The 24,709-nt window shown below is 45.4% G+C and overlaps 1 protein-coding gene across 3 annotated transcripts; it reads right to left on the reverse strand.

Moving 5' to 3' along the window:
* Positions 1–1,205: 1,205 nt before the first annotated feature.
* On the reverse strand, positions 1,206–23,512 carry ccar2 (cell cycle and apoptosis regulator 2). 3 transcript variants are annotated; one of them, XM_024381953.2, is made up of 19 exons: positions 23,455–23,512; positions 15,966–16,039; positions 15,800–15,885; positions 15,464–15,584; positions 15,104–15,251; positions 14,739–14,838; positions 14,519–14,656; positions 14,199–14,412; positions 10,940–11,050; positions 9,044–9,213; positions 8,739–8,862; positions 8,100–8,228; positions 7,879–7,980; positions 7,640–7,793; positions 7,482–7,540; positions 4,269–4,500; positions 3,930–4,145; positions 3,605–3,759; positions 1,206–3,497 (listed from the first exon to the last, which is right to left on the reverse strand). In XM_024381953.2, exons 2-19 carry the CDS (start codon positions 15,975–15,977, stop codon positions 3,453–3,455), a joined length of 2,316 nt encoding a protein of 771 aa, XP_024237721.1. In that variant the 5' UTR covers positions 15,978–16,039; positions 23,455–23,512; the 3' UTR covers positions 1,206–3,452. The 3 variants fall into 3 exon arrangements, with proteins under 3 accessions (XP_024237721.1, XP_024237722.1, XP_024237720.1); XM_024381954.2 differs by lacking the exon at positions 23,455–23,512 and adding an exon at positions 23,313–23,427; XM_024381952.2 differs by lacking the exon at positions 23,455–23,512 and adding an exon at positions 22,390–22,640.
* Positions 23,513–24,709: the final 1,197 nt, after the last annotated feature.

The raw sequence follows: 24,709 nt of genomic DNA on the forward strand, positions 1-24,709 counted from the left end.
ACTAAATACCAAATTTGAAAGAGTTTTTCTGGAAGCTGTGCGCCCTATCAATTAGAGTTCCAGCTAATAACTGTCAAATGGTGACGGGCTGAAGGTCAAGATGCACAAACAGCCAAGTGAAAGCAATGACGTGGTGCACATATCTGCACATATGTGACATACTATGCAATTTTCTGGGACCACATTTGACTTTCAGATCTAAGGCTAAAAACTATGCAGAAGTACAGGATAATCTAAACTGTTCCCCTCCAATGCGTCTCCATGCGTTCACTTCCTTCACGTGGCCCTGATTTCCTGTTCTAAAAAAACAGCCTGAGAGCAGCCACGACCTTATTATGCAAGTCTATGGTCACGACTTACAAGACAGGGGCAGCCCCAAAACAAAAACGGGCCAGATCAAGCGAAATATAAAACGTAGCCCCCCCCAAAGAAATGTCAATTGAAAAAAGGTAAAACGAAACGAAGTGCAGCTTGTTTGCGGTCTTTCCAGCTTCTGCTTGAAGTTAATGTGTTAGCTGTGTTGATGGCTAGCTCTTCTGAACAACTGTCTTACCGAGAGAGCACATTTTCTATGCGAGGCGAAATCGTGCCTCATTAGCTCATTGTTATGGAGGTGTCCAAATAAATGTCACAAGAAAACAGCTTAAACAAATGCAGCTAACGTTACTGTTGTTATTCTGTCTGCACTGTTTGACGTGACTGCAAGTTAGCCGTACTTGGCTAGCTAGCAAGCAAGGGAAAAGAACATTCAGCGAGTATGGCAATGTAACATTTAGAACGAACTACTGGGTCACGTCCATAGATACAGAACAAAAAGACTAAACGACAGTCACGTCTCCGGCAACCGAACCTGCTGGCTTGGGTAGCAAAACCCTAGATTTGTGTCGGGACTACATCTTGTGGAAGGATGAAATATTATGAATAAATAAATTAAACTATGTCAATCATTATTTTAATATATTGGTAACCCGTTGTATAACAGTGAAAATGCACTCGAAGCCGGTGTTATTGGCTAACACCCGTGCCAACATGTGCTCCAAACACCGGCTTCTCGGGCATATCATTTGTAGCCTACGCTCTAGCTCCCCCTAGCTGCATTGCTGTGTGAAAAGTGAGTCCAGTCTGTAAGGCCAGAATTCTAACTTATCTTTTTCTTGTCAAATCACACAAACAAATGCCAAATAACTCAACTTTTTTTACACTGATTTTTTAAAATTCAAACGTGTTTATTCCTGCCAAATCACAACAATAGATGGAAGTAGAGTTGTTGAATGAAGAATGTTTGCAGTAACATTGACATCATGAAATAAAATACATATTTTCCAAAATGTTTTATTAGATTGGAGAACACATTGGGAGGGATCTTAGACGATTCCCCAATACAGAATCAGATCCTTGACATGTTGAGCTTATCAAAGATCCACCACCATATTTTACAGTAGAGGATGGATAAACATTTACAGAATGGTTACCTGGAGGAGGGTTTTGTATATACACTACCAGTCAAAAGTTTGGGGTCACTTAGAATGTAATTTACAATGTCATTAATGTAATTTACAACACTAACAATGTCTACACTGTATTTCTGATCAATTTTATGTTATTTTAATGGATTTTTTTTTGCTTTTCTTTCAAAAACAAGGAAATTTCAAAGTGACCCCAAACTTTTGAACAGTAGTGTATATATATTTTTAATTTAAAAAAAAATTATAGTCCAGGGGAGAGTCATGTAATTGATGAAAGCGTTTTAGAATGAGTTGCTTAACAGGCTATAGATTGACGTGTGCCTGATGCTGCCCCTCAACTCTGATTCTCTGCTGGGCGCGGAATATCAAGTGTGCTTGCAGGCTATTTAGTGTGGTTCAATCAAATGATCCATAGCCTATAGAATACAAAGTGCCTGCTCGGAGAAGCATAGAGCAAAGAAATATTTCTAAAATGGCTGCTGGGATGGTGCAAATAAAACTGGGTTGTATTACACACTGCAATGGATATTCCAACCCCGGCCTGCTCTGATCATCCAAAACGTTAGTGTGCTGCCTAACCAATGGATATTCCAACCCCGGCCTGCTCTGATCATCCAAAACGTTATTGTGCTGCCTAACCAATGGCTGTGCAGGACTACCGTAGCAGTTCAGGAGAAGTCAATGGCTTATTCAGATTTTTATTTATTTATTAGACCTAGTCCAGAAAATGCACTCTTGCGCACAGACTAGCCTATAGCCTATATTCTGTTCAGTTTGAAGAGAGCACAAAGATGGAGGTCAACTTTGATAGCTTGTTACTACTATAATAGATTTGATTAAAAACAATATTTTTCTTGCCAATGATGTATTTATCAGTTATTGACCTCACAATAAGCCAGATTTCAGTCATTTACATTGTGGTGCTGAAACTTGAAGCAGCAGCCGCGGCACAATAAATTGGAAATGGACAGCTCATGGTGCTGAAAGTAGGCAAATTAGAGTAGGAATAATTCATTTCAAGAGGGCTTTGTATTTCTTCCTATCTATTTTTGAAGATAAATAAAAACTGATGTGATTATATAAAGTGATCTATAACAGTGCTATGGTCCGCGATGCTCTCTCATTGCAAATAAGACACTGGTTTGGCATTGGAGAAATATGATATCCAACAAATGTAAATGCCAGTGGTGGGTCTGGCATCTGCATATGCAGAAAATAACCCCGTACCTACTGTAAAATGTGTTATGGGGCTATTTGGTTTCCACTGGTCCTGGGGCCCTTGTTAAGGTCAATGACATGATGGACTTTACCAAGTACCAGGACATTTTAGCCAAAAACCTGGTTGCCTCTGCCAGGAGGCTGAAACTTAGCTGCAAGTGGATCTTCCAGCAAGACAATAACCTCAAGCACACATCAAAATCTACAAAGAAATGGTTAACTGACCACAAAAATCTAAATTTTGCAATAGCCAGCTCTGTCTCAGAATTTGAACCCGATTGAACCTGTGGTTTGAATTGAAGAGGGCAGTCCCATGAGCGCAGACAAAGAATATCAATAATCTGGAAAGATTCTGTATGGAGGAATGGTCTAACATCATTCCCAATGTGTTCACCAATCTCATAAAACATTAGAGAAAAAGGCTATGCCGTTATCCACACAAAGGTGCCGGAGTATTGAAAAGAGGGGTGCCAATAATTTCGACCCCATCTATTGAGAAAAAAAAAAATCTCTTTCTTTGAGCAGTTGTATTAGTATAAAATCATATCATTTAAAAAAATTTGGGAGCATACATTATAGCTCAGTAATTGTATCATTTTTTTATACAGTCTTTTTTGCTCATCTTTATCAAGTGTGCCAATACTTTCCATCATGACTGTATATGTGTGTGGTCACTCACTCATCCCCGTCAAGCCAGCTGGTGCGCGTGTGTATGTAATAATGTAATCGTTCAAGTTTATCTTCACTTCTCTGTTCTGCTCCGACCAATCATTGTTCTTCATTTGCTGTTTTTGATCGAGTCAGGCTTGTCGTCTGAGGGAAACAAATCCATATTGAGGATATTGAGGCAGACCAATCAGTGCATTCACACATGATCAACATTTTGCTGTTTATCTAACCGTTATAGGTTAACGTCTCACCTTGTCGACCATTTCCTGCATTTTGTGGATGAGGGCGAACATGTGAACAGCATCCTCCTTCAGCTTCTTCTCATAGGATGAGCTTTGAAGTTCCACCTTCTCCAGCCTGCTGCTAAGACCCTCCTCCTGGCCCTGAGTGACAGCCGCAGCATCCACTGAGAAAGAATAAGAGAGGGACAGTGAAGAAAGAGGAGCAGAGAGGGGGAAGAGGCATAAAAAAATGGTTAGCCAATAGAAGTCTATGGAATTAACAAGATATATAATAACAGTCTAACAAAATGTGTGTAAGTGTGTGAGAGAGAAAAAAATGAGACGTGTGTAGTACCCAGTGCGTCCTGTAGGGTGGCGATGCGTAGCTCCAGGGCTTTCCGTGTTCTGTCTGCTGCTTCCAGGGCCTGTAGCAGGCTGGGGATGTTTACCACACTGCCCTTGTAGGAGACCACCTCAGCCCCCACAGCTGCAGCTGGCCCCCTGGATCCCCCAGACCTCCGGCCACAAGCCTTCTCCTTCTTTGTAGCTCCACGAAACAACCCACGGTTACCTGAAGACAAAGAGAGACTTAATGTGAGTGTGTGCATGTGTCGATACTCACCCCTGCCCTCTCACTCATTGGGGACACACTGATAACAATTAGAAAAATACTGAACGTGTGTGTGTGTCTAACCTTCCATGCTGATATCAGGTTCTGTGTGTTCCGTCTCCTCCCAGCGAGAGGCTAGCATCCTGTATGGACATTGCCCCTCCACACACACCTTATTCAACAACACCTGGACTTGGGTGGGTGTGAGCCACAGCCCTAGTGACAGTAAAATGTTGTGAAGGTCTGCTTGTCTGAGGCCGCCAGTAAGCCGTTTGTCAAAGAACACACAGGCCAACAACACCCTACGAGACAGCACCTAGAGAGAGGGAGAAAGAGAGAGCAAGAGGGAGAGCGAGAGAGGTAGTTAGTAAGGGGAGAGAGAGGAGAAACCATGAAGCATAGCCACAGGAAGATGTTAGGGGGGAAGAGATACCCCTTTTTAATAAAGCATTGCATGCATCTATAATCGCATCTGCGTAGTGGCATACAGTTGAGGCATTTTTTGAATTTCCACAGATTTTTTTAGCAGGGTCCAGATTTTTGGAGGCCTTTTATAAACGCATTTCCTGCAATTCTACGTCATTTACATGACAGAAGACACTGACAAACTGAAATAAAAAAACCCGGTCTTGAATGCAAACAATAGCCCTGGCCAATGAAGAGACACAGATTGTACAATATTAGGATATAGTGCCTTTGGAAAGTTTTCAGACCCCTTGACTTTTTCCACGTTTTGTTAAGTTACAGCCTTATTCTAAAATGGATTCAATACAACAATGTCCTCAGTAATCTACACACAATACCCCATAATAACAAAGCGAAAACAGGTAATCAATTTGAGCAAATCTATAAAAAATAAAAACAGAACTACCTTATTTACATAAGTATTCAGACCCTTTGCTATGAGACTCGAAATTGAGCTCAGGTCCATCCTGTTTCCACTGATCATCCTTGAGATGTTTCTACAACTTGATTGGAGTCCACCTGTGGTAAATTCAATTGATTGGACATGATTTGGAAAGGCACACACCTGTCTATTTAAAGGTCCCACAGTTGACAGTGCATGTCAGAGCAAAAACCAAGCCATGAGGTTGAAGGAATTGTCCGTAGAGCTCCGAGACAGGATTGTGTCGAGGCACAGATCTGGGGAAGGGTACCAAAATATTTCTGCAGCATTGAAGGTCCCCAAGAACACAGTGGTCTCCATCATTCTTAAATGGAAGAAGCTTGAAACCACCAACTCTTCCTAGAGCTGGCCGCCCAAACTGACAAAGCTCCAGAGTTCCTCTGTTGAGATGGGAGTCTTCCAGAAGGACAACCATCTCTGCAGCAGTCTACCATTCAGGCCTTTATGGTACAGTGGCCAGACGGAAGCCACTCCTCAGTAAAAGGCACATGACAGTCCGCTTGGAGTTTGCCAAAAGGCACTCAAAGACTCTCAGACCATGAGAAACAAGATTCTCTGGTCTGATGAAACCAAGATTGAACTCTTTGGCCTGAATGACAAGTGTCACGTCTGGAGGAAACCTGGCACCATCCCTACGGTGAAGCATGGTTTTGGCAGCATCATGCTGTTGGGAATGTTTTTCAGCAGTAGGGACTAGGATCAAGGGAAAGATGAACGGAGCAAAGTACAGAGAGATCCTTGATGAAGACCTGGTCCAGAGCGCTCCGGACCTAAGGTTCACTTTCAACAGGACAATGAACCTAAGCACACAGCCAAGACAAGGCAGGAGTGGCATTGGGACAAGTCTCTGAATGTCGTTGAGTGGCCAGGAAGAGCCCGGACTTGAACCCCATCTAACAGCTGGAGAGACCTGAAAATTGCTGTGCAGCAACACTCCCCATCCAACCTGACAGGAATTGAGAATCTGCAGAGAAGAACGGGAGAAACTCCCCAAATACAGGTATGCCAAGCATGTAGTGTCATACCCAAGACTCAAGGCTGTAATTGCTGCCAAAGCACTGAGTAAAGAGTCTGAGTACTTATGTAAATGTGATGTATGCAAATGTATTATTATTATTATTTTTTACATTTCCAAAAACCTGTTTTTGCTTTGTCATTATGGGGTAATGTGTGTTGGGGGGGGCTGTAACCTAACAAAATTTGGAGAAAATCAAGGGGTCTGAATACTTTCTGAAGGCATTGTATATATATTTATTATAGGCTAAAGGGCTATTAAATAACCTTTCCAGTGCCACTAAAGATGAAGCCTATGCTACTCACCGGGGATAAGCTACTTTGAAAAACAGTGCTGTTTGCTCATAATTGGGAGTTGAGAAATATTGTTTGAGGTTCTACAGACAGATTAGGCATTTGCATTCCAAACTGTACGTTTGTCCCGTGATTGTCTTTTTAAATATGCGAAAGACAAACTGACCGCCGCAACCAAGTTTACTACTACAATCCATAGATGGCAGTTCCCATTCACGTCAGTACAGGCAGAGATTATTAATGTACCCATGAGTTTAACAGTCAAATACCATCCAGATGGCAGTTCCCATTCAAGTCAGGTCTGGCAGCCATTACTAATGCACCCATGAGTTTAACAGTCAAATTGCCAGGGTTAGAGGTTCCAAACCCTTCTATGGTTGATATGTCTATGGCCATAAAGGAACAAGCAATTCTATATTTGGCTCATGTGCTGCCCACATTGCAGCCTTACCGACTTTACACAGAATGCACAAAACATTTAAAATACCTGCTCTTCCATGATACTGACCAGATCAATCCAGGTGAAAGCTATGATCCCTTATTGATGCCTTATTAAATCCACTTCAATCAGTGAAGATTAAGGGGAGACAGGTTAAAGAAGGATGTTTAAGCATTGAGACATGGATTGTGTATGTGCCATTCAGAGGTTCAATGGGCAAGAAGTACCTTTGAACAGGTTATGGTGCCAGGTGCACCTGTGTGTATCAAGAATGCTCCACCACCCAAAGGACACCCAGACAACTTGCCACAACTGGGAAGCATTGGAGTCAACAATCATTTTCTGAGGGGGGGGTGCAACTCAATATTAGGAAGGTGTTCCTCATGTTTGGTATACTCAGTGTATGTGCTTGTGATCAAACTTAATCCACAGCTATTTTTTAGAAGCTATTGATCTTCTGTGGCTAAATGATGTTCTCTGGTGTAGTATTTTGAATGATTTTATTTATGTCTGTTCAGACAGGAGTAACATTTTTGGCAAAATTATTTAGAGGGTGCTGCAGCACCCCTACTCCCCACGGTGACTCTATGAAGTATAGTAACTTCTAGGGGGCCCTAGAATTTACAGTGTATGTGGGCCTTACATTGTGCTTTAAGAGGCAGTCTGAATTCTCACTAGTAATTCCCTCCTCTCCCAACATCTCTGGGGGGAAAAAAATGAGGAGAAAAGAAAGCAATTTTAGTACACACTCAGCTTCTGGCATTTAACTTCCCCCAACCCAGTCTTTTCAGATCTTCATACCTCTTTCTCCCTCTCCCTCTTTCTCATCTATCTCTTCTCCATCATCATCAGTCTCCTCCGCTGCTGTCCCTCCACTCTCTCCTCTTTCCTGAAATCTTTTACTCCTCTCATCCCGTATTCTCTGCTTTTTGTCGTTCTTTATCTGGTCATCCTCCTGAAAAAGAGATTGGAGAATGTAAGCAGTACTAAATCAGGTGTAGTGAAGAAAACAGGTAACATGTTCATTTGTGTGTGTGTACCGTGGGTGTGTGTGTAGGCGTTAGAGAGCAGAGACAGCGGTAGAGCAGTAGACCAAAGTCCCTCTGAAGCATCTCACAAAACAACTCTGCCAGCAAGCCCACCTAGAGAGAGAGAGGTCCATATAATCATTTATGTTGTATCATGACAACTAACCTACTCCAAAGCGGAGTAGTACAGTATATCTCAGTGTAACTCAGTGTGGTCTATGGGAGTACTTTACCTCAAAGGCCTCCTTGGTTGTGGAGGTGTGGGGCTCCAGGAGAGAGGAGAGGGGGACGGGGCAGAGGGCTAGCCCAGGACGAGGCCTTGCAACCAGGCATGGAGCGGCAGGGAGAGGGGCCCCTTCCTCCTGATAGACAAAGAGACAAACACGCACAAGGCAGCTTTAGAATGGCTGTGAGTTGTGACTTGCCTGATGACTCATATTGAATGGAATTCCGCTGCTCTATCGATCGCTACATACATTCAGTCTGAGACTGCCATCCTAGAAGTCGTTTGCAGTGACGTCAAAGTGAGAGCCTCTGTACAAAACAAGTCATTGGAGACTGGATCATCTCTAACCAATCAGAGTATCAAAGCCAATTACTATTTCCGAAACGCTGCTTTACCCACGTGTGTTCAAGCTCTGTCCCAACCCATCAGTTTCTGGCACCAATCAGAACGGTCTGAATCTGTTCGCATTCGAGAAGTCGTCGGGAAGGAGATCAAATCCAGTGTATTCGTAGATTTGATCTGGGCGTGGCGTTTAGCCAGGGTGATGTGGATGGGTGGCCAGGTAAAGATGTGACTACTACAGGATATGTATCGAACTATCACCTCACACACACACACACACACACACACACACACACACACTCACCTCCTGAGTCCTGAGTGTGCTCCAGTCATCCTCTGTAGGTACGATCCGCCAGACATCAGGTAACAGAAACACCACTGTCTCCAGCTTCCCCTCACAAACATAGCTCAGCTCAGCCATCTTATACCTGAGAGAGGGAGTTGTTCATCCCATTGTAAATGGAGTGCCACACCGTGTTGAAAAGGGGAAAAAAACAAAAACAAGCATTTGATTGGCTGGTTTACTACCTGGCTGTGTGAGAGTCAAAAGAGTGTGTGAGCATAAAGATGTGCTTGTGTGATCATGAACATGCAAGTGTGTATACTGACCACTGGGAGCAGCCGCTGAGGTCCAGTCCACTCTGTTCCCTCACACAGCGCAGGGCTGTCCTCAGCAGTGCCCGAGGGTCCTTCAGCGGACTGGGACCGCCGCCATCTGTCTCAAGACACCACGGACCCCCAAGGGCCCGAAACTCACCCCCTACCTCCCCCAAAAGGAACTGACAGAGAGGGGAGAGAGATCATGTACAGTTGAAGTCAGAAGTTTACAAACACCTTAACCAAAGACATTTAAACTCAGTTTTTCATCATTCCTGACATTTAATCCAAGTAAAAATTCCCTGGTTTAGGTCATTTAGGATCACCACTTTATTTTAAGAATGTCAAATGTCAGAATAATAGTAGAGAATTATTTATTTCAGCTTTTATTTCTTTCATCACATTCCCAGTGGGTCAGAAGTTTACATGCACTCAATTAGTATTTGGTAGCATTGCCTTTAAATTGTTTAACTTGGGTCAAACGTTTCAGGTAGCCTTCCACAAGCTTCCCACAATAAGTTGGGTGAATTTTGGCCCATTCCTCCAGACAGAGCTGGTGTAACAGTCAGGTTTGTAGGCCTCCTTGCTCGCACATGCTTTTTCAGTTCTGCCCACAAATTTTCTATGGGATTGAGGTCAGGGCTTTGTGATGGCTACTCCAATACCTAGACTTTGTTGTTCTTAAGCCATTTTGCCACAACTTTGGATGTATGCTTGGGGTCATTGTCCATTTGGAAGACCCATTTGCGACCAAGCTTTAACTTCCTGACTGATGTCTTGAGATGTTGCTTCAATATATCCACATAATTTTCCTTCCTCATGATGTCACCTATTTTGTGAAGTGCACAAGTCCCTCCTGCAGCAAAGCACCCCACAACATGATGCTGCCACCCCCGTGCTTCACGGTTGGGATGGTGTTCTTCGGCTTGCAAGTCTCCCCCTTTTCCCTCCAAACATAACGATGGTCATTATGGCCAAACAGTTCTATTTTTGTTTCATCAGACCAGAGGACATTTCTCCAAAAAGTACGATCTTTGTCCCCATGTGCAGTTGCAAACCGTAGTCTGGCTTTTTTTTAATGGCGGTTTTGGAGCAGTGGCTTCTTCCTTGCTGAGCGGCGTTTCAGGTTATGTCGATATAGGACTCGTTTTACTGTGGATATAGATACTTTTGTACCTGTTTCCTCCAGCATCTTCACAAGGTCCTTTGCTGTTGTTCTGGGATTGATTTGCACTTTTCGCACCAAAGTACGTTCATCTCTAGGAGACAGAACACGTCTCCTTCCTGAGCGGTATGACGGCTGCGTGGTCCCAAGGTGTTTATACTTGCGTACTATTGTTTGTACAGATGAACGTGGTACCTTCAGGCGTTTGGAAGTTGCTCCTAAGGATGAACCAGAATTGTGGAGGTCTACCATTTTTTTCTGAGGTCTTGGCTGATTTCTTTTGATTTTGCCATGATGTCAAGCAAAGAGGCACTGAGTTTGAAGGTAGGCCTTGAACTACATCCACAGGTACACCTCCAATTGACTCAAATTATGTCAATTAGCCTATCAGAAGCTTCTAAAGCCATGACATTTTCTTGAATTTTCCAAGCTGTTTAAAAGGCACAGTCAATCTAGTGTATGTACACTTCTGACCCACTGGAATTGTGATACAGTGAATTAATCTGTCTGTAAACAATTGTTGGAAAAATGACTTCATGCACAAAGTAGATGTCCTAACTGACTTGCCAAAACTATAGTTTGTTAACAAGAAATGTGTGGAGTGGTTGAAAAACTAGTTTTAATGACTACAACCTAAGTGTATGTAAACTTCCGACTTCAACTGTATTTAGTATGTAATTATGATTTGACCAAAGTTGAGGTGTATAGTGGGCTGTACCCAGTCACAAAGTAACCGTCCTCACCTTGATGAGAGAGGCAGGGTGCATAGCACCCTCCTGTTGTTCTTTCCGGTCCTGCAGCCCACAGCACTGTCTGTACAGCTCCTCTGAACTGGCCATGGACAACAGCAGCACCTGTGTGACACACACACACACCATTTAGGGGTTCCCGAGTGGCGCAGCGCTCTTAAGCATTGCATCTCAGTGCTAGAGGCGTCACTACAGACACCCTGGTTCGAATCACAACCGGCCGTGATTGGGAGACCCATAGGGCGACGCACAATTGGCCCAGCGTCATCTGGGTTACGGTTTGGCCACTGTAGGCCATCATTGTAAATAAGAATGTGTTCTTAACTGACTTGCCTAGTTAAATAAAAGGTTACATTTAAAAAATTTATATACACTACCCGTCAAGTGTTATAGAACACCTACTCACTCACGGGTTTTCTTTATTTTTACCATTTTCTACGTTGTAGAATAATAGTGAAGACATCAAAACTATGAATTAACACATATGGAATAATGTAGTAACCAAAAATATTGTTAAACAATACAACATATATTTTATATTTGAGATCCTTCAAATAGCCACCCTTTGCCTTGATGACAGCTTTGCACACGCTTGGCATTCTCTCAACCAGCTTCACTTGGAATGCTTTTCCAACAGTCTTGAAGGAGTTCCCATATATGCTGAGCACTTGTTGGCTGCTTTTCCTTCATTGACTCTGCTGTCCAACTCATATCCCAAACCATCTCAATTTGGTTAAGGTCGGGGGATTGTGGAGGCCAAGTCATCTGATGCAGCACTCCATCACTCTCCTTCTTGGTAAAATAGCCCTTACACAACCTGGAGGTGTTGGGTCATTGTCCTGTTGAAAAACAATGATAATGGGATAATCCCAAAACCAGGTGGGATGGCGTATCACTGCAGAATACTGTAGTAGCCATGCTAGTTAACTTCTTTGGGGTAGGGGGCAGTATTTTCATGTCCGTATGAAAAGCATGCCCAGAGTAAACGGCCTGCTACAAAGCCATAAAAGCTAGAATATGCATATTTTTAGTAGATTTGGATAGAAAACACTCTGAAGTTTCTAAAACTGTTTGAATGATGTCTGTGAGTATAATAGGACTGAGAACTTCGAATCAGGAAGTGAGAAATCTGAGGTTGGTCGATTTTCAACTCAGCTCCTATTGAAGATACAGTGGGATATTGGTAATGTTGCACTTCCTAAGGCTTCCACTAGATGTCAACAGTCTTTAGAACCTTGTCTGATGCTTCTACTGTGAAGTGGGGCCGAATGAGAGGGGATTGAGTAAGGTCTACCATGGCCTGAACTTGCGCTGACCATGCGCATTCATGTGAGAGCGAGCTCTGTTCCATCACACTTCTGAAGACAAAGGAATTCTCCAGTTGGAACATTATTGAAGAATTATGTTAAAAACATCCTAAAGAGGCCTCCTGGGTGGCGCAGTGGTCAAGGGCAATACTTTGTCATGTTTTTAGGGACTGTAAGATAACTATAACTTTTCGTCCTTACTTTCCGCTGGACTGACCCGCGCGTCGTGAGTTTGGAAAGTGTACTGAACGCTAGAAGAACAAGGATGAATTTGGACATAAATGTAACCAAATGGACATTATCGAACAAAACAAACATTTATTGTGGAACAGGGATTCCTGGGAGTGCATTCTGATGAAGATCAAAGGTAAGTGAATGTTTATAATGTTATTTCTGACTTCTGTTGAATGCACAATATGGCGGATACATTTGTCTTGATTGGGATCTGAGCGCCGACCTCAGATTGTTGCATGGTTTGCTTTTTCCGTAAAGCTTTTTTGAAATCTGACACAGCGGTTGCATTGAGAAGTGCATCTAAAATTCCATGCATAACAGTTGTATCTTTTAGCAATGTTTATTATGAGTATTTCTGTAAATTGATGTGGCTCTCTGCAAAATCACCGGATGTTTTAGAACTTCTGAACGTAGTAACGCACCAATGTAAACTCAGATTTTTGGATGTAAATATGAACTTTGCCTAACAAAACATACATGTATTGTGTAACAAAGTCCTATGAGTGTCATCTGATGAAGATCATCAAAGGTTAGTGATTAATTTGATCTATATTTCTGCTTTTTGTGATTCCTCTCTTTGGCTGGAAAAATGGCTGTTATTCTGTGAATAGGCACTCACCTAACATAATAATTTGGTTTACTTTCGTCGTAAAGCCTTTTTGAAATCGGACACTGTGGCTGGATTTACAACAAGTGTTTCTTTAAAATGGTCAAATACATATATGTTTGAGGAATTTTAAATATGGGATTTTTTTTGTTTTGAATTTGGCGCCCTGCAGTTTCACTGGCTGTTGAGGTGGGACGCTACGTCCCACGTACCCTAGAGAGGTTAAGTGTGCCTTGAATTATAAATAAATCACAGTGTCAGCAGCAAAGTACCCCCACACCATAACACCTCCTCCTCCATGCTTTATGGTGGGAAATACACATGCAGAGATTATCCGTTCACCAATACCGCGTCTCACAAAGACACGGCGGTTGGAACCAAAAATCTCCAATTTGGACTCCAGACCAAAGGACAAATTTCCACCGGTCTAATGTCCATTGCTCGTGTTTCTTGGCCGAAGCAAGTCTCTTCTTCTTATTAGTGTCCTTTAGTAGTGGTTTCTTTGCAACAATTCGACCATGAAGGCCTGATTCACACAGTCTCCTCTAAACAGTTGGTGTTGAGATGTGTCTGTTACTTGAACTCTGAAGCATTTATTTGGGCTGCAATTTCTGTTAACTTTAATGAACTTATTCTCTGCAGCAGATGTAACTCTGGGTCTTCCTTTCCTGTGGTGGTCCCCATTAGAGCCAGTTTCATCATAACGCTTGATGGTTTTTGCGACTGCACCTTAAGAAACTTTCAAAGTTCTTTACAATTTCTTTATTGACTGACCTTCATGTCTTAAAGTAATGACATTTCTCTTTGCTTATTTGAGCTGTTCTTGCCATCTTAAAAGACTTGGTATTTTACCAAATAGGGATATCTTCTGTATACCCCCCCTTTTGGTTACTACATGATTCCATGTGTGTTATTTCATAGTTTTGATGTCTTCACTATTATTCTACAATGTAGAAAATAGTACAAATAAAGAAAAACCCTTGAATGAGTAGGTGTTCTATAACATTTGATGGGTAGTGTATATAATAAAATCCAGTGGGCAAACAAGACACACAGGTGGTGAATGGGAAGGTGAGAGTCAGAGTGTTTGTTTGGTGTGCTTTACCTTTACAGTGCACTCTGCACCCTCTCTCTCAGTGTGTATGTGTTGTTCAGGCTCGACGGGGCCTATGTGGTAAAGGCAGGGCTGTGGGAGCGGGAAGGGGAGGGGCTGGGAGGGAGGAAAGCTGTCAATCCAACTGATTGACAGGTGGCAGACGGATGGGGGGAGAGGGAGATGGGGGTAGCGACGCTGTAGCTCTAGACTGTCACAGGACACACTGGGGGAGACGGCAGGGAGACAATGGGTTGGAGATTAATCGATTACCAAAGTTAAATTCTTTGATTGACTGATTGCATAAATAAATAAATGACAAGTGGACTCACCAATCCCTGGGGAAGCAAGAGAAGAGGGCGGGACTCTGAACTGGGGTAGGGGAGGTCTTTTTGGGGTGTGCTCCCTTATCCTCCTCCTCCTTCCACCTCCTCCTCTTCTGGTCACAACCCCTCACTCCACTGTCCTCCCTGACACACACAAAATAATATTGCACACAATTGATTTTCCCTGGGGTGAACAAAGAGACAGAACACACACAGACACACTCACCGGCGGTCTCCTCGTCTCCCTGCCTCAGCAGGTCTCTTCCTGATGCCTCTGCCCCAGCCCTCAAACTGACCCCCCCATGATGGAGTCTGCAGCAACCCCGCTGAAAGTGAGAGAGGAAATAAGAAAATTAACAAACACTATTCCCTACATAGTTCACGTCTTCTATGGCTGTATATTGCCTTTCTGTGACCCTAGGACCTAGGTGGAACAAAATGGACCTAGGTGGATCAAAAAGGACCTAGGTGGATCAAAATGGACCTAGGTGGATCAAAATGGACCTAGGTGGATCAAAATGGACCTAGGTGGATTACCTAAGTAATGCACTATATGGAGAGAAGGGTGTGATTTGGGACAGGTTCACTCACGCTTGGCCACAGTGTGAAGGATGCTGGGGATGAGAGGAGGGATCTTGGGAGATTTGAGGAGAGGCTGCGGCTTGCTTCCCAGAATGCCCGGTTTCTGTGCGTGTGCAGGCATCATGGAGGGCAGGAGAGGACGAGGAAACTTTGCCGTCTGAGAAGAGATGGAAGAAGAGGATAGAGTATACCTTTTCCTTATCCCTATTCAACCCTCTTGTCTGACACACTATTGGTTAACAAAACAACAAATCAACCACTCAGGTGAAATATGAAATTCTACAATATTACTGTCTGGTCCTTCTACAGTAATCTACATTACCTACAGAAACTCTACCTGTGTGTCTTTGGTCAGGCTCTGTACTCTACCTGTGTGTGTTCTGCGAGGGTCTGTACTCTCTGGGCGCTCCAGCTGTGTGATTGAGACAGATCCAGGACAGCCTTTACCAGCACCCTCTCCCCCAGTGCTGGAACTCTCCCCTTCACCACACTGACACACACAGAGTTAACACAGTACACACAGTGTTTACCACCAGTTGAATGACCTCATAGAATTGAATAATTTAGTAAATCAAAACGGATATTTTAGCTATATTGCTTACACCTATCCAAGCTTCTCAAATCGACATATGTGCATAATAGTGGGTTAGGGGTCCATTTGAGACTGGGGCATAACTACTGGAACTTGGTATTAGTCCTTTGTACCTCTTTTGAAAACGCACTTCCTGGTCCACCATCCCATAATGCTCCTGGAGCTGGGTCACAACCCCAGTGAAGACACGTTGCTTCATCTGAGAGCGAACACAAACATATCATTATAGACGCATTACACACACACACACACACACACACACACACACGTTTGTCTTACTTGGCTATCCATGTATCTGCTCAGTATCACTCCTTAGCTGGATCGGTCTGGACCTACTTCTTTCTGGAGCAGACCTGACACACAACCATAGAAATATAATTATTCTAGTTATGTTTCACTATATTGGATCACTCCAATATATTGGTATCACTCTGTGGTAGAGGGATACATCCAAGGTGAGGATTTACAGATTTGCTTCTGTGTACACCCCACCTCACGGCTGGGGTCCGCCCCTATATATAGACACACGTTCTCTTTCATTTTCTCAGCAGACGTCCATATGGTTTGAAGTACAAACTTTCTCTAGTTCGCTTGGTAAGTCACTGGTAAGTGTAATATCTTGCGTGGAAGTATACTCACTGGCTGTTTGCAGCCTGGAGCAGCTGGCCACATGGCCGCCTCTCCTCTTGAGTGCTCCACTCAATGCGCACGGTTGATCTGTATCTTCTGCCCGTGGTTTGTCGTACTTGTGTTTCGTTAGTGTTACACTACGACTCCGTGTGCATCCATTAGTATGGTGGCTCGTTGCCACAAACTGTAATTTACCTTACACAACTTGCCCACTAGCTTGTTCAATGTGTGTGTTGTGAATTGGTTCTCTGCTAATTATCCTGCAAGGTTTTTTCTTGTTCTTTCCCCTGCAGAGTGTAAGAGTATTTTAGTGGGCTTCCACTACGTTGAGACATTAACTTTGAAGTTCCTTAACGAAGCTACTCCCTGATATAGTGCTGTTTTTACGGCTTGGATATTAAAAGGTAATAAATGCAGTAAAAATACAAAATAAAAACACACAAATCAAATTCATTACCTGGTTGCTGTTTTTTTTGTCTGCCTGTTTTTCCCACATGGGTCTTCCCCGGTATTTGAAGAGTTACTGGGTAAGTTATCCCTCGCCTGGTTCCTATTCCTCTAAGTGGGTCACGACATAAGCTCTCCCATGGTGTCGGATCCCTGCGCCGTGGCCTTGTTGGCTTGGCTGAGCTTATGGCTTCCCTTTGTGACAGATGTGATGGTGGCTTCCCCCCTGGGGATCTGCATACCTCGTGTATGCACTGCCTGCGTTTGAGCCACACGGAGAGGGCGGTGGAACGCCCTACTGGATCCCTGTTTTGTGTGGTGTTCTCAGAACGCCTGCTCCTGGCGCGAGTGGGTCGGTCAACCTCGGGTTCAGGCTGGGGACGAGCTCCCTCCCTCAGGAGTGGTGCGCAGCGAGCTGTTAATCCCTCTACTGGGCCCAGTACCCCTCCCAGGAAGCGTGGCCGAAGCCACCTCAGGCCTCTCTACTGGGCCCTTCTGCTGCCAGTCCTGGACGGGGGTATGAGTCAGACCGCTGGGACCACCTTGAACGGAAGGTGCATGCCTTGCATCAGGAGGTTGATAGCGTCGATGGCGACGACAGCTGTTCCCTGTTGGCCAGTGATAGGCTGTTCCTGGGGGACGATGCTGGCGCTGTTCACCACCGTGAGCGGGGCGACCAGGCCATCAGAAGCTGGCAACGGGGCTTCATCAACCCCCAGCAGCTTGAGAGGCTATGAGGAGCCTACTCACTCAGGTAGCCACTGAGATGGACATCAAACTGGTGGACAGTGAGGACTCTCCATCTATCCCCATCTCTGCTGAGTTCCGCGAGGCCTTGCATGAAGGCTGGGCCTCTGCCTGGGGGCGCTTCTGACACACAGCAAAGACTAGACCATGGAGATATGTTGTGGACGTGGAGTCACTCGGCCTCCGGAAGTACCCGACTATGGACAACATGGTCCTGCCATGGTCCTCCTGGACCAAGGGATTATAGGGTGGAAACCGCGACTGAAGCCAGAATCCCCAAAAAGTCTTTGATGCAGACTTGAAAGCCACATATGGGTCCCTCTGCTCTCTTGGCCACCTTACCAATACGGCCATGCTGCTGCAGGCCTACCTGCAGACTCTGTTGCCCCGACTGCAGGAGGGCACAGAGGAGCTCCTCCGGGAAGCGATGGAGATGTCTCGCCTGCTCTCCCTGCTCCAAAGGGATGTGGCCCGAGCCAACAGACGGGCCATGGTGCAGGTGGTTACCTCCCGGCACCATCTCTGGCTAGCCCAGTCCCGTCTGCTAGGTGCTCTCCAGAGCACATTTGCCAGTCAACCAGTTCATGCTACCTCCTCAGGCCCCGGGTCCAAGACAGACCGTCGCCACCCACCTGCACCCGAACGACAGTGGGGTCCCTCTCCTGCCCCATCGCCTCTTGCTAAGGGACGACAGCGGGGAGGGGCACAGCAGCGTACTGGGTAATTTATCCCTCACCGGGTTCCTATTCCTCCAAGCAGGACACGAAATAAGCTCTTCCAGGGCGTTGGACCCCTGACGCCCCTCCGTGGCCTTGTTGGCTTGGCTGAGTTTATGGCTTCTCTTTGTGACAGGTGTGATGGTGTCAAACGCCACCGCCATAGGGACGTGCCTGGGGGACCCAGGCGCTCGGGGCACCAGAGGAGAGGCAGGCCCCGGCAGGACCCATAACACACCCTTCCCGATCGCTTCTCCCGGTATCAAAGGGCAAAGTGTGAGAAGAGGGCAAAGTACCGACTCCAATTCCGGTGGCCGACCCCCAAAGAAAACCCTGCGGCTGGAGATCTCCTCACTCCTGGACAAGGGTGCCATCCGCAGGATCGAGACATCAGAAAGGTGGGTTCTACTGGTCCCAAAAAGATAGAGGGTTTCGACCGATTATGGACCTCTGCAACCTCAATGGGTACTTGAAGGTACTGAGGTTCCACATGCTGTCCCCAGCCCACTTGTTGCAGGCATGTCCAGGGACTAGTGGTATGTGACGCTGGACCTGAGGGATGTGTACTTCCATGTTCCTGTTCACCCAGCTCATTTGCAGTACCTCCGATTTGCTTTCGAAGGGATGGCTTACGAATTCAGGGTTCTTCCCATCAGCATCACCTTGGCACCCTGCACTTTCACAAAGTGCATGGATGCTGTCCTGGCACCTCTCACATCCCAAGGATTGTTGATCCTCAATTACCTGGACCATTGGCTGATTTGTATCCGACCAGGACCCAGGTCCTGTCAGAGAGCGATGCTCCTGACACACATCGCCGGGCTGGACATTACTGTAAACGGCAAGAAGAGTCATCTGATGCACACTCAAAGGGTGGCTGAACTGGACCCAGTCCTCATGAGAGCACGCCTGTCCACCAGAAGGGTTCAGGCGATCTAATCTTGCCTAGACCACTTTCGGCAGGGGTGGGTGGGTGGTATCCGCCCTGACCTGCTAACACCTGTTGGGCTTGCTGACAGCGGCCACGTTGCTGATTCCCCTGGGCCTGCTCCATCTCCGGCCTCTTCAGGGGTGTTTCAACTCCCACTAGCTGCACCCGAAGCGCCAACTCCAACTGCGGGTGACCTCACAGTGCCTCAGGGGATTGTTGAAGTGGAGCTGTCACTACTTTCTCTCAGGTGGGGTGGAGATGCTGAGGATGTGCCGCCGGGAGCTGGTCAGCACAGACGCCTCCCAGATCGGCTGGGGGGGGGGGGCAGGTCGGCCAGCAGCTGTTGGCTACCCTCTTGGAGCGACTAGAGTTCTGAGCTGTACTGCTGGCTCTGCTCTTTTTCCTTCCACAATCTGAAGGGAAGACATGTCCTGGTGAGAACAGACAACACCACAGGGTGGCCTGAGGTCCCACCGCCTCCATCTTATGGCATGGGAGCTCCTTCTCTGGGCTCAGGGAAGTCTAGTGTCTCTACGTGCAGCACACGTGCCTGGCATCCTGAATGTGGCTGCGGATTAGCTCTCGAGGGAGGGCCGCCACCTAGGTACTGGAGCCTACATCCCCAGGTCGTGCAGCACCTGTGGGTCAAGTTCGGTAGCGCGCAGATGGATCAGTTTGCCTCCATGAGCAATGCACACAGCCCCCTGTGGTACTCCATGTCGGATCCACCAGGGCCTCTAGGATTGGATGCTCTGGCTCACGATTGGCCAGGGCTGGAGCTTTTCGCATTACCCCCTCTTTTTCCCCTGATCCAGGCGGTGCCTGACAGGGCCAGGATGGTGGAGCATCATCTGCTGCTGGTGGCCCCATACTGGCCCAGACAACCCTGGTTCAGCCTTCTCCTGTCCCGGTTGTCTGGGACACCTTGGCAACTGCCTCTGAGACCCGACCTGCCGGGGGAACTCTGTGGCGTCTGAGACCGCACCGCCTCAGTCTGTGGGCTTGGCCATTGAACGGCACCAATGGTCCATGTTAGGACTACAGGAGGACGTAAAGAACACCATGCAGAGCACAAGGGCACCAGCTACAACCGCGGCATACCAGTTGCGCTGGCATTGAGGTTGTGCCCGAGTCATGCGGGGTGCAGTATGTTCTCCAATTCCTACAGTCTCGCTTGGATGAGGGCATGGCAGCTTCTACATTGAGAGGGTATTTGGCCGCTATATCTGCTTGCCATGTGGGGTGGATGGACAGGTCGGTGGGGCGCAATGCCTTGTTCTCCAGGTTTATGAAGGGGGTTTGTCGCCTGCATCCCACTAGGACCCGCTCAATGGCGAGCTAAGATCTGGATGTGGTCTTGGCAGTTTGGCAAAGCCGCCTTTCGAACCGTTGGAGTCTGCCTCAATGAAACACCTCTCTATGAAGGTGGTTTTCTTAGTAGCGATTACTTCCATGAAGAGGGTGGGTGAGCACCATGCTTTTTCGGTAAGTTCTGAGTGCTACCGGATGGAGCCCGGTGGGAGGAGTATATCTCTCCGTCCCAACCCTTCATTCCTCCCGAAAGTTCTGCTTACAACCCCCCGGCAGTGGCAGGGGAGTCTGGGCCTCCCTCCGGCATGGTGTGCCCTATGCGGATACTGGCTGCCTATGTGGAGCAGACACGGTCAGTGAGATCAACAGACCAGCTCTTTGTCTGCTATGGTGAGAGAGTCCTGGGGGCTGGGCTATCAAAGCAGAGGCTCTCTCATTGGATTGTGGACACGATTACGGTAGATTACCACCTGGCTGGAAGGCCAGTGCTGGGATCTGTGGTGGCATATTAAACACGAGGTGTGGCTGCATCCTGGGCACTCCTGAGATGAGTGCCCCTCAGTGATATCTGGGCTTCCTCTTATGCCTTTACTAGGTACTCAGGTAAATGTGGCACCTCCCTCTGCGGTTGGTTCAGCGTTCCTGGGCATCGTCTCCCCTTCCGGAGACTGTGCCGGGACCCCTCTTCCACAATGACGACCCCTGCGTCTCGGTCCCACGCTGGGACTTTGCCACTGGCTGGCCAGTTCCCTCTAGCACCGACTAATCTGGTACGGGTATACCAATATATTGGAGTGATCCAATAGAGTGAAACATATAAGGTTACACATGTAACCACGGTTATGATCACGGTTATGTGAGCTATATGGATCACTCCAATCCTCTACGGTGCTAGAGGCGCCTCAAAAATGATGTAGAGAACGTGTGTCGCAGCCATGGGGTCTATATATAGGGGCGGACCCCAGCCGTGACACAGGTATACACGGGAGTCAATCTGTAAATCCTCACCTCGGATGTATCCCTCCACCGTGGAGTGATACCAATATATTGGAGTGATCCATATGTAAATCTTTGTTCTTTTTGCACATGACAACCACTCAATTAGCCCACTTCTGATTCTCCCCCTTTTGCTGTGAAGTTCACTTTCCCTATAACCACTGGGTCACTGGTTCAAACTTCACTTGAGCTGTTACCCCTCAATCACTACATTGAGATAGCAAATCTACAGCATGCATGTAGTATCTGCCTACCTATCCATGCTCACGAATATGTCATGTTGCTGAGATTAAGCAAAAGCCCATAAATGGCTAGATATATTGCTTGGTTGGCAGGAAAACTGCAAGAGGGTCTTTAGCCCAGGAAGGGTAGAGGGTCGTCAGACCTTTTATGGTGTAAAGTACATACTAAACCAACAAAAAAAAAAGACTAATCTTATAATCAACTGGACCCAATGTTCAGGTCAATAGAAATATTTAAAAAAATAATTCTATTGAACCCCGATGGTTGACGCCATGGTGAATAACCTAGCTAGTTAGCTAGCTAAAACTCATGGCCAATACTTTACGCTGTAAGATCTGTGCATCATTGATTGCCACTGGCCACTGATTGCTGCAATCAATGATGCACAGATCTTACAGCGTAAAGTATTGGCCATGAGTTTTAGCTAGCTAACTAAGAACCTGGACTAGCTAGCTAACTGACTAGATGAACGAACACATTCATCTAACGTTGATGACCCTGGCTACTACACAAAATGTTAGCTAGCTACAATACTGGTAGCTATAATTGAGATTATTTGTAACTACCACCAAACGGTCACTTTGAACACAGCGATCTAGCTAGCTATACGTTTGTAATTATGATTTCGAAAAAATAGCAAATTAGGTAGCTAGCTAGCTAGCTAGCTAGCAAAGGTACTCACTCTGACACAAACTCTCCTTGAAATCCTTCTCTGGCAAAACGTTAGTGCTTTTTATGTTTTGAAGTGGAGCAGTCGCTACATGGGGTGTAATAATTACGCAGATTATGTTGCTAAAAGTTTCATAAACGGAAGAAAACGTAACGAAACGGGGAGGCACCTACGGCTAATGATTAGAACACTAATGTGCGGAGCCAAAGAGGAAGAGGCGAAGCAAGGGACAACTGGGACAAAAATCTATATTCTCCAGCAGGTGGCGTTGATTCGTTTCTTTCGCTCACCAAGTAAAGCATTTATGTATGGAGGTCAATGAGAGAGTGCCGAAATTGGTCAACAAAGAATGTAATGGCTTATTTGCTACGTGTGGCTTATTTGATCGAATATACGTTTCGTAATGCTTAGGTTGTTACGAGTGTTCTTATATAAGTAGGACACGTGAAATCCCGCCAACTTTGAGAATAATACATATATCATTGGAAAAATACTTTATATCTGCCCTCTCATTGGCTAGAATGGTCCCACCTGATTTTGCCTCCTCCCGACTGCCTTCCATCTTTGAATACATTTATTTTCAACATTAGAGCGGCCAGTTGAGTATCTCGCCAATAAAATTGATAATCTGTGGTTGACTACATTAAAATGGTGGAAGCCCTCAATGGCGCTGGCCATGCTAAAACGGCATTTTGGGCCCTAGAGGCCTCTAATCATCAAATATTTGTTATAGCTAATCCATTGTTCCACCTGTGCTATTATTGGGTTTATTTGACAGTGCACTGCCTACTGACGGATCTATAAATAACCTTGCATCATTTTTTTTAACCTTTATTTAACTAGGCAAGTCAGTTAAGAACACATTCTTATTTTCAATGAGGGCCTAGGAACAGTGGGTTAACTGCCTGTTCAGGGGCAGAACGACAGATTTGTACCTTGTCAGCTTGGGGGTTTGAACTTGCAACTTTCCGGTTTCTAATCCAACGCTCTAACCACTAGGCTACACTACCGCACCATTACTTACTACCCATTAGTATTTGTAGGTCAGTCAGTAATAAATGACCCATGATACATTACGGTTTTGATCCTCTCGAACACCGTCCTCTGTGAACATTTTCTTCGCGTCACTGTGTTCACGTGATGAATGACGTATAATTCAAGCGAAGTACACACGGGTGGGAGCACCAGGCACCAATTCTGACTTTGTGGCTGTGATAACTAGTGGAACTAGTCAAGCACTAGAGACTAGAGATGGCTACCGACAGGCTGCAGTTCCATGAAAGGGTTTAGATTATCTTCTCTCCGGTGAAAATATGAGGATAAATGAAGTGTTAAATCGCATGACCTCAATTGTGATATCAAACGGTTACAGAACCATACATCAGTAGACACTGAAAGCAGCTAGGATCTCTAACCTAGCTAGCCAACATTAGCTTGTGAATGTGTTTACTTTGCCTGTCAATCGTCCTGAATTTTAACTAATTTACATATTCAAGAGTAAATGGTATTAACCAAATTATGCATAGTGTGTAGCTAGCTAGATGTTATTTAACCATCCTGCTGTGTTCCGGTCGAATTGGGTCGATTTACAAGTTTTCTCTGAAAAATGTTCATTTAATCAGATTGTTATAAAGTTCCATGACTTTGTCCACACAGGGCATCTGAACACACAAAATACATTTCGATGATTTTCATTACATTTGGGGTGTTCTGTGGAACTGTGGTGTTCCCGGTCAAAAATGACTGGTCATTAGAAATGAATGGGTGAGACTACAATTAGTGTATAAAATTTAGTTCAGGCCCATTCATCAGATGGACACACTTCATCTCCCAGACCCCCACATGCATGTGTGTTTGCACCACACACATCTCACTCCCCTTCTTGGCTTCCATGGCAACCCCCACAGGAATCTTTGGCATTTTCACAAACAATTCCAACATTGTTTCAATAATATATAGAAATGTTCTTGCAGCTCTGGTATATAAAGCTTTTTGAGGCCTTGCTCACAATTCATTCTGTGGCAGCACAATTACCAAACGATATACTGTATGTGAGGCTGTTGATCATATCTTTGATCATGACACTAGAGAGGAGGAGAGTCCTTGTTAAACTTTGACACAAAGTAGTCTGTGATAAATAGCACAATATGTTTCATCTGAGTATTTGTTATAGTAAAAATAATCCATACATTATGCTTTGTTTTACTCAAAACAATTAGCTCAGGTCAATGAGGCCTACAGGCCATAAATAGCAAATAGAAGTTCAAAACTTGTCATGTTCACAAGAACTTAAGTTGATAAAAAGACCTAACACAACATTAGGTAATAAAAT

Source organism: Oncorhynchus tshawytscha, linkage group LG20 (assembly GCF_018296145.1).
Source record: "Oncorhynchus tshawytscha isolate Ot180627B linkage group LG20, Otsh_v2.0, whole genome shotgun sequence".
In the NCBI taxonomy this organism is placed as follows: domain Eukaryota; kingdom Metazoa; phylum Chordata; class Actinopteri; order Salmoniformes; family Salmonidae; genus Oncorhynchus; species Oncorhynchus tshawytscha.